Genomic DNA, 14,910 nt, shown 5'->3' with positions numbered 1-14,910 from the left:
TATGTAGGTGATCAGAGTGTTCATAAAATGTCTCTTAGGTTGGAAATGAAGCATCAAGAACTATGTACACAAGATAGCAGTAACTAGAAATACAGCAGTTGGGGCTGACATGGTAGTCTGTAATCAGAACTATAGTTTGTAATCAGACTATAGTCAAGCCTCCACTTTTTCTCCAGGCTTTGGAAATGGTCAGCTTTCTACATCTCAGTCCTACATCCTTCTTATGTAGATACAGCTATCTAGTAAGACACTCCTTTACGAAGAGCAATTTAGAAGTGGCCAACTAATAGCACTTATGAAATTAATTTTAACTTTTGTTACATGATGCTTACTTACTAGTGACATAAACACAGCCTATTATAACTCTTCCTCTAATCTTAACATAAAATCCTGTAAAAAACAGCATAAAATTACCTGTTGCTTATTTGTCAAGACCATTTTTGCTTAGTTTAATCATGAAATCAAGTTGACATAGAATTACAGTCCTTCACTGATCCTAACATGCCTGTGTCTGTAGTTTAAGCTTTGTGGAACAAACAAGCAGCACCTTCACAACCACAGTTTTATAGTGAGTTTCTTCCTTTTTTCCAAATTAATTTGTTATTTTTTTTTCATCTAAAAGAAAAAGGAAGGAAAAAGAACAATACATATTCCTGAATTCATTTGTTGTTAAGCTGAAAGCTTTATAATTCTCAAACCCATTGGCCCTGTAGGAGTGCTTACTTTAAACGTGCCTTCATAATCAGTCTTCATTTATATTCCAAATAAGAGTTCATGATCTAAACTTCCAAATAGGTAACTTTTCAACATAATGGTTTTTCATAAGACATCTTTGTCTAAATCTATGACATAAATGTTAACCATTTATACAGAGATTACAGTACAGTTACCACTACCTTGGTGCTGACACAGCACTTCCAAATCAGACATTTTAATATCATTAACGGTATACTTTTTCACAACTTAAATGACAAAAAGAAGGCCAAAGTGACTTCTGAAGTAGGTGCAATAGCACCGTGTTCGAAACCCATGTTTTATTATTCCTTCAGTTACATTTTTATTCAATAAATACCTAGTTTTCATGGAATACATCATGCTAAGTCTTAGATGTGCAGCACAGACAAGTTGGAACTGAAACTATAGCAACATCACGCTAAAGGGGATGAACGCAGGGCCACTGGATGTGACGGTTTGCAACATGTAGATTACACAGAAGTTTCAGAACTTTTGTGTTCACTTAGAGATCACTTTTTTGTTGTTGTTTTGGAGTTTTTGCTTGTTTTTTACAAAGAGAGATTGAAACACAAGTACAGCTGTACTTCATTTGCTGCACAACCCAAGGACTCTGCCTTCAAAATTGTGCAAACTTATATTTCTGAAGTTATCTTCAGAGACAATGATGACACAAGCCATTTTTTTCATTTTTCCATTCTGAAACACGCATTTTCACAAAGTAATTTCAAACAGAAATCCAAAACATTCAGTCAGGTCATTTAAACTTTCAACACCATTTCATGAATAGCTCTGTATGTTAACTTATTGTCCACTTGACTAAATATTTTATGTCTGAACATTTGGGGAATCTCTTACCAAATTATGCATTGTTTCCTCAGACTGCAACACAGGAACAGTATCTGTTGGAAAATGTTCAGGTTCCTCTAATTGCCACACATCAAAATCAACAGCCTTTTCAAAAGGGAAATATAAACCTTGGTCAATTTTTCAATGTATGTCATCAGACACCTGTAAAACAAACTGTTTCAGGCCTAATATATTCTCCTGCAGAAGTATTCAGAAGTGTATCCAGATCAATTCTGGCAAAGTGTGGTCAGAAAAATATGGTGGTGATTAATCACCAGGTATCTATGACACAGAGCCTATAACATGCTTAAATTTGTAATTTCTATGGAAAAACTGAATGGAAGTAAAATCTAATTATTCTTTTTACTATGCTGAATGACAGAAATCAAGTGGATGTGGAAGGACCTTGTGCATAACATTCTTATAAAAGCAATTTTGGTCTTACCGTAGCTATTAGAAATCTGAAATCAAATTTGGTTTTCCTTTTTTAGTTCAGGAGGCTGGGCAAGTTGGCATTCCATGGAGTATCTTTCTACATTTCAGACACCAGGTTAATTCGCCTCTATGGCGAAGGGAGGTGTTAACAGAGAAATCAGAGCCCGTGCAAATCCAGAAATGAAATGTGATCGGCTATGAGTCAAGAGAAACAACATATATTGGGAAAGAAGGGGTAAAAGGAACAGCTGTTGACATTATTTCCTTAGCCAAACCTTTTAAGGTGTCAGCGAATAGCAGTCTGTACTTTCCCTTGAAAGCACTACAAGAACAACTTGGATGATGTCTCTCAAGTTAGGAGTTTAACAAAATCCACAACTTTCAAGCTCTCAATACCATGCTTTCAAATCTGTACCAGAGTGATCAGAGAATGCTTCAACACCGAGCATAACAAATACAAATGGCATTACTCAGAAGGGCATTTTAATGTACATACAAATACTAAAACTTTATGTCAAACTCCCAGGATCATTTGCAGAAAATGACAATGGATAAAATCATTTTATGAATCTGATCCAGCTCTACCATACAAGACAGATGGCAAAAATAAAAGCTTTTTTCCTTTCAGGAAAAAAACAAACTTTAAATGTACAACTTCATCAAGCTCCCAAGCTCTCTCATTGACGCACAAGTCAGATTCTCCCGTAATGTGCATGGAACTTCAAAAATTAAAAGAGCAGGTAGACTTTAACTGAACTTCTCAATCTCATAAGACATTATTTTCTTTCTCCTCCAACATTTCAGGTTGCTCCCCAAAGACAGGAAAGAGAATGGGACACAAAAGTCATTTCTATTCAGTCTTCTTTGTGCAAGTTATCCTGGAAAAGGCTGCATTCTTGTATAAAGTTGCTGTTGAAATAAAAGGAGATTATTTTAAAATGTGTGCAAATACATGACCACACTCAGGCTTCTGGTTTTGACAATTTAAGGAAAAAAAAAATATCAAAATGCTTTTATATACAAGAAAAATGTCCCCTTAATTTTAATTCTAGTAAGTTAGTCTTCTTTCTCTTAATATAGATGAAAATAACAGACTGACAGTAATGAAACATTCTACAGTGTTTCACAATATCTGTATAACTAGCCAGTAATTGTATTTCTACTAAGTTTTGTATCTGCTTATGGCATAAACGCTGATAGTTCTGCAGATTAGAAGGAAGAAGCAGCAGGCACCAGGCATAGCAATCAAACAAAGAGGCATTTTCACAGAGTCTGTATGAAAATATGTGCATCTAAAAGTGACAGATAATAATTTTATACTGAATAATGATAAAATGTTAGCAATCTTTTTATGATCTAAACCAGATTACCTGCTTGAACAACCTATTTTGCTTGAACAATCTATTTTTCTTGATGGAGGGCTTCTATGAAGGCTTCAAGTTTTTCCTGGATTTCCCGAACTTTTTCTGCAGAAATTAAAAACATTATTGCTCAAATACCTACTGCTTAACTGAGGAGACACACAATCCAAAAACAATCCAAAGCCATAAACCTGCATATATGAACAAACACTAATGCTGTCATCAATATTACCCTCTGCATTTAGTTTCTTAAATACTTGGGTTTAGAACCTTTTTCTGCATCAGAAGAAAGGAAACCTTATCCCATTTGAACATTTTCCACAAACATATTTTATGATTATCATGCTAATTTAGTAACTAAAAAAAATGTACCAAAGCAGTCCAATACTAGAAATGTTACATTTGAAAACCCTGAACTTTCCATTGGATTATGCAGTGCAGAATTACTGTACACCTGTTACATGCAGGGAGTTGTTACCTTGCAATAATGCCCACTAATCCCTTTCTCTTTTAATCAAATATCTTTGTTCTCCACAGCAAATGTCAGAAACACTACTAATCACTCCAAAGAGTTGAAAGCTAGTGCCCTTTCATTAGGGAGAATTTCAGGGAACCAAATCTCAGTATTCAAGACATCTATTCAAAAGGGTATGCACAATGTTGAGAATGTTTAAAATGTGCACTTTGTTTCCCTGCATTTCAGTAGTAACCAGACGGATGTGGGTAGAAGCTTATGTTATATAAACACTAAAGCTGGGAGTTTATTTCTCTACAAAAACACGACTTGAACACAACTTCAGTTACTAAGAATGAAAAGACAACACTGATTGGGAAAAATTCAGGGGATTAGGCATTTTTCCACTCTTTTCTCAATTCCATACGACACTTGTAATCATATAACCTATTTGATTTATTAAATTGCTTATGGAGCAAGATTTAGAACATAGCTGGAATCCAAAGCCTGCAAGATTTCCTGCTTCTCTCTCACCACATCCTCATTTGAAGCTCCTTCTGTGTGTGATTACAGCTACAAAAAACACACACTTCAGAAATATGAAGGAACAGGGAGAGAGAAGACAAAAATAAGTTAGATGTGCATAAACACTTTTTTTTTCCCCCAAGCTAAAAATACTACTGGATTGAAGCCATATGTTCCCTTGTATGAGATACAAGGTTTGAGCTTTTTTCTTAAAAGAAAAAAAAAATTTATTAATGTTTTCTTCTCTTTAACAATACCATATGCTGAGTTGAAATAACAGCGAAAGAGAGAAAAATAAACCAATCAGATTTAAATGGGATACATAAGCATGAGTAGGAAAGAAAAAACCCTACAGATGTCCAAAGAGAATGCTTTAAGGATGCAATTAAGGGGCCTAAAGTTTCATCCAGTAACAACATGACAATCCCACAGACAGTTCTGAAATTCATTTTAGACTAATACTAATATTAATAAATACTACTACTAACTCAATAAAACCCTGTAGTCCTGTTCTAACAGAAGTAGAACATTTTAGTTAGTATTTGAAATAAAATATGGAAAATAATCTGCATGCAGATGACTTTCATCTTTATCATGCAATTGTTAGGTGATGAAGTGCAAGTCAATTATACTTTCAACACTTCAGTGTCTCCTTCCCCAGTGGTGCTTATCTACAAACACAAACGTACAGCGAGGCTCTGGGTCCTAAAGAAAACACCAAAGGACATTCTTGAATTTCAACTGATTTTCCTATGATCACTTCTCCTTTACTGAGCTCATTCAAAGTGTTTTATTAGCATCTTTTTAAATAAAAAAGAGAATATGTACTGTTTGCATGTGAGTATATAAATCTCTCGTGTAATGAAAACATTAATTCTATGGCACTGGACAGAGTTGACATTTTTGGAAATTATTAATCCTGGACTTCATTCTCCAAAACGAGCAGCAGTCGCCCGTGTTAACTGAAGATTAGATCTTGTGACCCAGGAAATCTCATCATATTGTGCTTTCAATAGCTTTATCTTTGATGTGGATTTACATTTTTTTTTTCATTGCTACATGCTTTCCCCACGTACGTTCTTTGTACTGATGAAGCCATTAAACTCAGTGAAAGCAGGTAGATTTAGCAGTATTAAATGCAAATATTTTCCCTCCTCAACCTCTTGCTAATGAAAAATTCCAGTCCTGAAAAGAAACAGCATCAGCAAAAATCTGTGATTATTATTTCACCTTTAAAAAGAGGTTTGTTCCAACAAAATCTATTTTAATTTTTTGATTAGGGCATATTAAAATTACAGGATAGCAGATACATATTCCACCAGAACATACTGGATCAGCTGTGTTTGCTCAGAGAACAGACATACTAAAATTGACTCCATATTATGAGCACTTTATTAGGTTTTTATACTTGGACTGAATTGAAATGATTGCTTAACTGTAATAATTATGAGGTCTTGAGGTAATTTAATACTTAGAAAAAAACCATGCTGGCTATTCTTAAAAAAGAACAGTTACAATGACCGCCAAATAGCTGCAATTATTCATGCCATGCCCTGTATTCTCAGCAGTACCAAAGCCTTTTTCAGCAGCAGACCCTAGCCAACCTGTAACATTTTCCCCCAAGTCCATTCTGTAGCTCAGAGTAACAATCTGCTAAATTTAGTCTGCTAAACTTTTTAAATAGGCTAATGGCAGAGTTAGGCATTTACACAACACTCATCTTAATAAACTAGTAAATAGAAATGCTTGGGCAAAACTCTTCTAATGAGTGCAAGTGCAGGGTCTGTAGCTCTGGGATAACTGCTCACAGCTTCATCAGCATCATGTGACATTGCCTTTGGAACGACAATTATTGGTTAGGATTTGAAAATCAGATGTTCCCCATCTTAACATAGGGAAGTTCTCTCCTCTGTGAAATGCACAATCTGTGTACCCACATTTGCAGGGTTTTGGTTGAGAGCGTGACAGAGGGCTGTTAAAAGGACTACGGTGTTAGTATATGGTACTGCTGAAGTTTAGATGCTGTTGCTTATACTGGATTCTAGAATCACAGCATCTGCTGAAGAGTGATGAAAAATCAAATTAAATCTATGAAGAATAACTATAACTAACCCCATGTTTCCATCTTTAGAATAGTAAAATTCAGAGATCTAGGGGCAATGAATGGGTCTACTTTCCATTTACCCTGTGTTTACCTAAAAGATAAGCTGGTTCATACATCAACTCATTATGTCTCTTGATCTGGTCATGAATATTCCCATAATCCTCCCTCCATATCCCATGAAGCTTCATGGACAAAATGAGGAAATTCTTTATTCAGATGTCTTGAGATCCTCATTCATGCTCAGTCTCTCCTTATCTCCATATGAAATGATATTGCTATCCACTCTTTTTCTTTTCATTAATCCCGTGATCCTAAATCTAAAGGCTCAAAACCAGACTAATTGATCTGTAATGAGGATTTGGATAGACTTGGAACACAGTCACAGATAAAGTTTGCTGTTCTTAATATCATAAGCTGGTCAGAAGGTCAACTCCTGAAATATTTAGTGTTACAAGGAATGCTTGCTTACTGATTGCTGCCTTAAATTGCTGAGCTTATCTAATAATTAATGGTGCAGAAGCTGGGGAATCACTGCTCAAATGGAACAGCTAAATGAAGCTATCAAACAAATCTCCTGAGATAAGGCCAAAGAAATCTCAAAATAATATTAAACACAAGTTAGACAAGCAAAGCACATTACTGATCTATTTCAATCCTGCTCTAAGGATCAAAAAAGTTTTCTAGATATTTTCTAACTGTACTAATTGCTTTAATAAAAGATGAGGCCTTTGCTCACAAAGCCTGTCATCTTATGCTTCTGAAGATAAATTGCTTTTGAGACATTCAAATCATATATACTTACCTGTAAAAAACCAATAGTTTTAGAACAGAATTTAAAAGATGTTCATGTCTGTCTGAGCCACAAACGGAAGAAAACAGCATGAGTATTTTGAGCAAATGAAAAAGCTTTCCCTTCCCCTGTTTATAATTTTACATCAAGAGAAATTGTAAAAATCTTTCTGGACACAGATCCATTTTTATTTCCTACTTTGATGAATCTTGTAGTATGAAACAGTCACCAAAAAAAAAAGTGTTAATACCTCATTACAAATCCTCCCGTTCTGCGATAAAGTGATTTCTACCTCCAGCTAATGTTTACATGGCTTTGATATTTGAAAGCTCATGGTTGTTACTCGTTTTGCTCTGGATTGAACTTAGACTTTAGTCCCCTCTTATTTTTTTTAAATCTTCCTTCCTATCTTAATCCCTTCCTTGCCTATGAACAATCTCATTCCTTGCTGTGCTACTTCTACGTTATGGTTAATTAACCACAGAGGCAGAAATCTTGAATTTACTACTGTGAATGCATCATCTTTCCCTCAGTAAAAAAGAAAACCCAATCCATAGTCAGATTTTATCAGAATGCTCAGAAGCACATCATAAAAAACTGGAAATGTCAATCCACAGTCTCCTATTGAAATCTGAATTTTAGCTTAGGGCTACACAAATCCCACAGCTGAATACAAGCCACCGTGAACAGTCAGGTGGGGACAGGAGAGGGGAGGGAATCATCTCATTGGAGTTCAGTCTTTTGTACCACATTCCTGGGTTTTCTAAGGGCTGTGCAAAAGCTTTATTTCTTGTTGAAACAGTATGAGGCAGCACGCTCAGAGTCACTCCAAATAATGCCCCAGAAAGCAGAATTTCCACCCATAGTTATAAGACCTGCATCAACATGCTTCCTCATGTCTCACACAGCCACAGCCCAGCAGCTACTAGAACCAAACATTGCAAGGTCATGTCCTGCTGAATTTTAGAAAATACTTTGAAACTACCCATCACATTTTTTGCCAGTTTCCTCTTCTTCACATACCATACTTTCCTGTGGATGAGGCCAAGAGGAAAGCTGAAGTTTGGGGAGTGGGGGGGAGGCAAAACCACCCAGGCTGAGCTTAAAGAGACAGAACATCATTTATCAGCTGCAAAGACAGATTTATAAGTAGAGGGCCCCCTCTGTTCCTTTAAGGCTGCAAAACAGATGGGAAGTGAATGGACAGTCAAAGGGTCAAGAAAACACATGGGAGGTGATGCTTGTCTGCTGTATGTATGTTCCCAGCATAAGAAAGAGGTCAAGATTGTAACTGCATGGCTGGGTGCTGGAAAGGCCTTTTCTTTAAGCTGTTACAAAGACAAACGCTGTTCCTCACCCTGCTGTCAAACTGCTATAAATATTGGTTTGTCAAGAGAGTTTCAGCAGCTAAAAGTTCTTTAAAAAAAATAACGAGCAGGAGGATGAATCACGTGAATGATTCTTAAACAATTAGCTCATTAGTGTAATAAAAGCACTGCAGAACCCTGAAAAGTTTAAATGGAATTTATAATAGTACATGTAGTAAATCCATGAATCATTAAAATATACTGCCTTTAAAGTGCAAGCTTGCAGAAAATAACTAGCATACCCTTTAGGTACTGGTGGTTGGACTGAGTGAAGATGCTAACTGATGCTACGCAGTAGTAGCTTTCCTCTACTGTTACAAAATGGTTCTTATGTGTATTGCAATCCATAATACAATGTGAATGTGCAGCCACTTTAATCCAATTCTTTCTATAAATTCTGACTTCAAAGCATGCTCACTTGAATGGTATGAAACAAAAATGCTGTGAATACATTTATAATTCAGGTTTCCCCCTCTTCAAAATAAAAAACTAGACAATCACCATTATATTCACCCAAGTTACTGACAATTTTTCTACTTGTCTTAAATTCCTTGGCTATCCTGAGATAAAAGGTATTTTAATCTGAGCAATATCCATACTCCAATTTTTTTGGTTCCAGAAAGATAATGAGAAAGACAGGGACATGTTATAAGTATCCAAGGGCATCAGGTGAGACACTTTCATTCTTAAACAGATGAAAGTAATATTTCAATGTCCTCACAGAAACACTTAAGTTTAAACACAAAACAAAACAAGGTACTAAACATTATCTTAATATCACCATTAAAATCTCCAAGGGTCAGTTAACATATCAATTGATATGAGTTCATCAACCTGCTGGTGACCTGGTTGAAAATCTCCTTTTGCATAGCATTAACAGGAGAAAATATCAAGGACCCTTTTTCCTATGAAGTCATAGGTCTAGCAAACGTTTTTTCTTTTCTCTGTTGTAGATTAATCCACTGCTAAAACAGGAAAATATCACCTCCAGATTGTGTATTTAGCTTGCTGTAGAAACATAATAAAATCCCAGTCTTAAGAAATCATTTTATCTGGGGAAAAAAAAACCCCACCACAAAAACCCCCAGTTGCCACCACTGAAGTCAGTTTTGTTACATGTATTAATATCATATCAATTATTAATACCTGCATATCATATCAGAGCAAAGCTAGCAGCTGCCTGTAAAAAACAGTGCCACCTTTATTTCAAACTAGAGATAACCAGGTAGCAGCAGAACAGAGCTTTTCTGAAATACTTCTGCTATTTTTACAAGTTATTTAGCAGTAGAACACCATTTTAGCATTACTAATATATTTTTTTTAGCACCAGAAACAAGAATTGTGTTTTGTTGTGATAAAATTGTAGATTACTAATAAATCAATATCTTGATCTATAGCTGCCCCAGATTCACAAGAAAGATCTTTGCAGCTTAATGAAATGGTTTAGGCAACACATTCACTCCCTCTGCAGTCAAAGAGGACAGAAGCTAACTGTATTTCTTGGAGCAGTCCCTAGGGCTCCTCTGTCTGGCAACACAAAGTCTCTCTGCCTCTGACACGGCATATGAGAGGCGAGCTATGGGGTTGAAACAAAACTGACAACTATATAGTCTCCTGACTTTATACAAAATGTATTTCCATCAGTCCTGCTTGTCTACAGGAAAGAAACTACATATTACCCAAATTGTGATATGAGGTCACAAACCAGTATTCATTTCTATCCTGTCATTAAGGTTAGCTTAATGTACAAATGATTATAATTCTATATTAGGCTGCAAGATACAAGTCACAAGGTAGGTGCTGGGGCATCTTTCAGTCCTCCGTCTCTGCTGTAGATTTTAATTAAGACTGTTCTAATAACACAATCTTTCAACAGAATTTACCTGTGCTGCTTACTGGACAGTTGGAGCTTAGTAGCAGAATGACAAGGCAAGCTCATAAAGCAGACTCACTTCTTGAATCAGGCTTATGGACACAGAAAGGAGTAATTTTGAAATCAAACCTGTTAAGCTAGAATGAATCAGAACATCATGACACTCATTTTGCATGGAAACAGTGAAAAGTGTAAGGGTGAACTAGAAATATTACCTAATGACTCATCCAGTGTTGTAAAAAAAACCCCACCTTTTTCTTATGCAGAAAGGACATATACAGCTATCAAGGCAAATTATTCGTGTAAAAGTTGTTGTGACTTTAAGGCCATAAAACTGTAAAGAAACTTTTAACATTAGAAATAACTGATGTATGTTTGTTTTCCACCCAAAACAAAGCATAATCTGTAGTTAGCTAGATAACAAAAGTAATATGCTATCAGGGCTATTTATGTGAAAGGCTCTCTAAAATATTATGCTGGACAATAAAATGGTGCTGAGATAAAATTTTAGATCACCATAATAACCTTCATTTTTGATAGAAACTTAAGCTATCATATCCTTAAGAAAAACAGGTTGTTATATTGTTTTTTCTTAGCTTGTTGTCACTCCCAGCTGAAAAGATTTCCTTCCTTTTTATTTTTATGTAGACTTCCAAATTAGAGGCAAAGTGAAGTTCACTACAACATTACTCAATGCACAACATACACCGACTTCTCCACCTTTTGGAAGTGTGAATGTTACACAGTTCCATAATACTTCAAAACAAATACAAACATCAGTCAGTTTAAAACATCTGCATTTTTACAAACAGTAATCTCTCCATGATTAGGATTTACTTATTTTGTTTTACAGGTACCCTCACAAGTAAGAGTATTAAAAAGAAAATAACATCCAATTAGATGTTTTGGTCCTTGCACAATTAAGGAAATTTTATGATAAAAACAAATTTGGCAAACAACACCAGAATGACTCTCAAGTACAAGAGACACTGGTCTAGAGTAAGATTAACAGGCATTAAATATGTCATTAGTCATGTAGCAGTTCATCATTATTTTTCAATGTCAACTTTAAGTGATAGGCTTCGCTTAGCCAGTGACAAATGTGCTGAACTCTGTAAGGATCCGTTTTAGAACCTGGACATCAGTGCCTAACTCTTCATCAATAACTTTAAGAAATCACAGCAGACAGACTTTGGTCGTCTGGGATTCTTAAGTAAACCATCACTCCATCACAGGAGGTTTACAAGAGATATATGTTCTCTCTTGAGGATTATTTCCCCCTCTGAGAAGATGCAGCTTTTTAAAGCACTTTTTGCCATGACACAAACCAGGAACTACCTTATCTGCACTTTGACACAGGCTGCCCTACACATTCTTCTGGTTTTAATTCATTAGTTTTGTGCAGCTGCCCCAAAACTCAGAAAGCAAGGAAAAAAAGGAAATATTTAACCACTTTCTTTCATGCCATGTCATAACTTGCTAGGGTTAATTTCATGAATTATCTACATGGAATTAAAAACATGATAATAATGTAAAATCAGTTCATTTGATTTCTAACAGAGTACTAGAAAGTAGCAAATTTACTAAAAATAATGAGATGCACTGTTGTTGACTTGCTCATGTGCAAAGGCAGGGGAAATTGAAACTACAACTGCACAGACTGATTCCAAGCATGTTATCCCCTGATCTCCTTCACCAAGGAGTATCAGGACCTCTACAGAGCTCAAAGGGACCACAGAAGTCATAGTACCACCAGCACAATGTTGATACCAGCACAAGCTTGACCTTGTTAAGACACAGATGGCCCACACAAGCACCCTGAGTGATCTGAGATTTGAACATAAATAAATGTTATCTAAATGACAACCAGCTTCTGGTAAGATGCAGGTCATATTGACATCGTGGTGGAGGCTGCTAGCAGTGGACTGTGAAGAGGGCAGGTATCCTGCACACACTTAATCACCGACTGGGATATCTGTTTGGTGATTCCAAGAGGGAAATGGCCACTCTGCTTTGGTCTGGTTAGAATGCCACAACATGTCCTGGAGTCAAGTTCTGACAACTCAGGTCCACACTACAACTGAGTGCTCCTCACTGCTCTGACCAGCTGAAAGGAGCAAAATAAGGCTGCTGCCCCCTCTTTGAATTTTCTCACAACTATGAAGTGACCATATTTTTACTTGTAGCTTCTAAAACTCCAATGCTAAGGCACCGTGGAAGAAATGAGAGCACAAAATAACTGTAATTCTGCAGATTCTAATAAAAATACTCCTCCATTTGGATTTCCTAGGATGCTTTCCTTTTTCCTATATCTGTTTTTGAGCAGCAGTGGCAACATCTGGACTCTACATTCAAGTAACTTGAAAATTACACTTTTTTTCCCTGTATCTTGCAAAGACTGAAAACCATCTTGATTCTGAACAAGTACCTTCAGTATCTATTTAAGGACTACTAATCACTACCTTTTCAGCTACTTCAAAATCTGCCTTTGGTTTCTAGTGGAAAATTACCTAAGTTGTGCTTATTTGGGAGAAAATCATTCCCCTTACAGCTGAGCTTTGCCCCCTATGAAACGCTGTGACCTTTTTAAAAAAGTTGAAGCTTATAATAAAAGAGAAAATGGAAGCAAAGGATTTAGAAAGCCAAGTCAAAGCACGATTTTAAGGCACATGTGTAATCAACAATGTCATCTAGGACAGAGGTCAAATCAAAATAGTGTTTCCAGTCATCTCGAGAGAACAAAATTTAATTAGGCTTCAGTAATGACCAAAATATAGGATTAGTTTCAAACAACATTTTTATTCTGCAGGTAACAGCAATGAAAGAAAAAGCAACTCCAGAACAAGTCTTTATCTCCAAAGTACTGCTCTTAAACTTTGTCCTCAACTTTGCATAAATGTATAACAAGAGGCAACTCTGTTGGACTTAAACTGATTTACATCAGTTTGCTACATACTACAGACAGGATAGAGCCCATTTAGTTTAGCCCAATATGTCACAGGAATTTCAGATCCTGAGTAAAAAACTTGTATATGGAAGTACGAACTTTAGCTAACATTAGCTTTCTAACTGTATTAAATGACAAGTTTATTTTATATATATATATATATATATATATAATGATATTAAATCAGTCATACTTGATATTTGCAAGAGGTTTACATTCAATTCTAATGAATTCAACACAAGAGTAAAGGTTACAAATGTAATGCAGTGACTTTAAAGCAATGACTTCAGATCTAAAACTCGAAAGTGTTTCACTGTAACACCAGCTTATTTAGTCTTTACAAGAAAATAATTAAGTTCTGCAAACTGCTATATTTCATACCTTACAAATGTATGACAAAAATTAAATAAATGGCCCTAAGCTATCTGTTCACGTAGGGGCTCACTCCTCAACAGTTGCAAAAAAAGCTTTTGTGGAGAATGAAGTTGTAGCTAGCCCATGACCTCTGAAAGTGGTGTCAATATTACTGACAAACGAACTTGGAGGCCGACCTCTTCGTATTCATACCTAGTAATTTCAGGCTCAAGTTTCCACGGGCATTCCACAATCCTTCCTACCTCCTGCCCATGTCTCTCCCTGCGTAAATGCACATGGTTTTACTTATAATTTGGTGGAGCTTTGAGTTTTCTGTCCTGCTTTTAACTTTTGAGGAAGTGGGATGTTGGATGAACAGTATGTTGCTCTATGAAAGATGCTTTGCATGTACTGTCATCATATGTGTTTATCTTGTGCACATAAATAAACGTATAAACATTCAGTTTAGCTGTTTAAAACGAATAAAGGAGAAGAAATAAATGAAGACAGGCATGTGTCCGGCATTTCTCTGAGGTCTGTGAAATTTAATCTCTAGTGAAGTCTACGCTGAAGCTCCTTATCACTGTCTGAAGCTAGAAGTCACCTTAAGTACTCAATGCACCTGTGCACCACCTAGTCTTGTTTTAAATGCTACTGCAATATGTGCAGTTTAAGTTTAGGAAAAGACACCAGAAGATCTCATTTCCTTTCACAAAACTGCTACTGCAATATGTGCAGTTTAAGTTTAGGAAAAGACACCAGAAGATCTCATTTCCTTTCACAAATGACTAAAGCATTCAGTTCATGACAGTTTTTTAGTATTAAAGCTTACTAAACTAATACTTTCCAGCATGCACTGACAAAAAAATGAACAGTCCTTAAAATCTTCATGAATCACACAAACAAAAATCTCCAGAGAGAAGAAAATAAGAGGGACAAGGCTAAGTATGTGCATCTTCACCCCAGAGGAAAAAGCAGAACACCCAAGAAACTAATGCACATTGCCTATACCATGCTTGTGCATCAAAAAGCAAGAAACGGTAACCAGAGTAGTGAGGCTTGGCACCAGCTCTGTTGCATGCTCATCCTCCCCATCCCTCCCATGAAGGTCACTCATTG

At 36.1% G+C, this 14,910-nt stretch overlaps 1 protein-coding gene across 4 annotated transcripts in view; it reads right to left on the bottom strand.

Moving 5' to 3' along the window:
* Positions 1–988: 988 nt before the first annotated feature.
* Positions 989–14,910, bottom strand: part of OPA1 (OPA1 mitochondrial dynamin like GTPase) — a 55,913-nt gene continuing 41,991 nt past the window's right edge. For all 4 annotated transcript variants that reach the window (XM_062005374.1, XM_062005376.1, XM_062005375.1 and 1 more), the window contains 2 exons: positions 3,387–3,482; positions 989–2,925 (listed from right to left, as the gene is read on the bottom strand). In XM_062005374.1, coding sequence (XP_061861358.1) covers positions 3,418–3,482 — 65 coding nt within the window. In that variant the 3' untranslated portion in view covers positions 989–2,925; positions 3,387–3,417. The remainder of the gene's footprint in view (positions 2,926–3,386; positions 3,483–14,910) is intronic.

This window comes from Colius striatus, chromosome 12 (assembly GCF_028858725.1).
Source record: "Colius striatus isolate bColStr4 chromosome 12, bColStr4.1.hap1, whole genome shotgun sequence".
Lineage (NCBI taxonomy): Eukaryota > Metazoa > Chordata > Aves > Coliiformes > Coliidae > Colius > Colius striatus.
The sequence above is the reverse complement of the archived record's forward strand: the minus strand, read 5'-3'. Positions and strand labels throughout refer to the sequence as shown.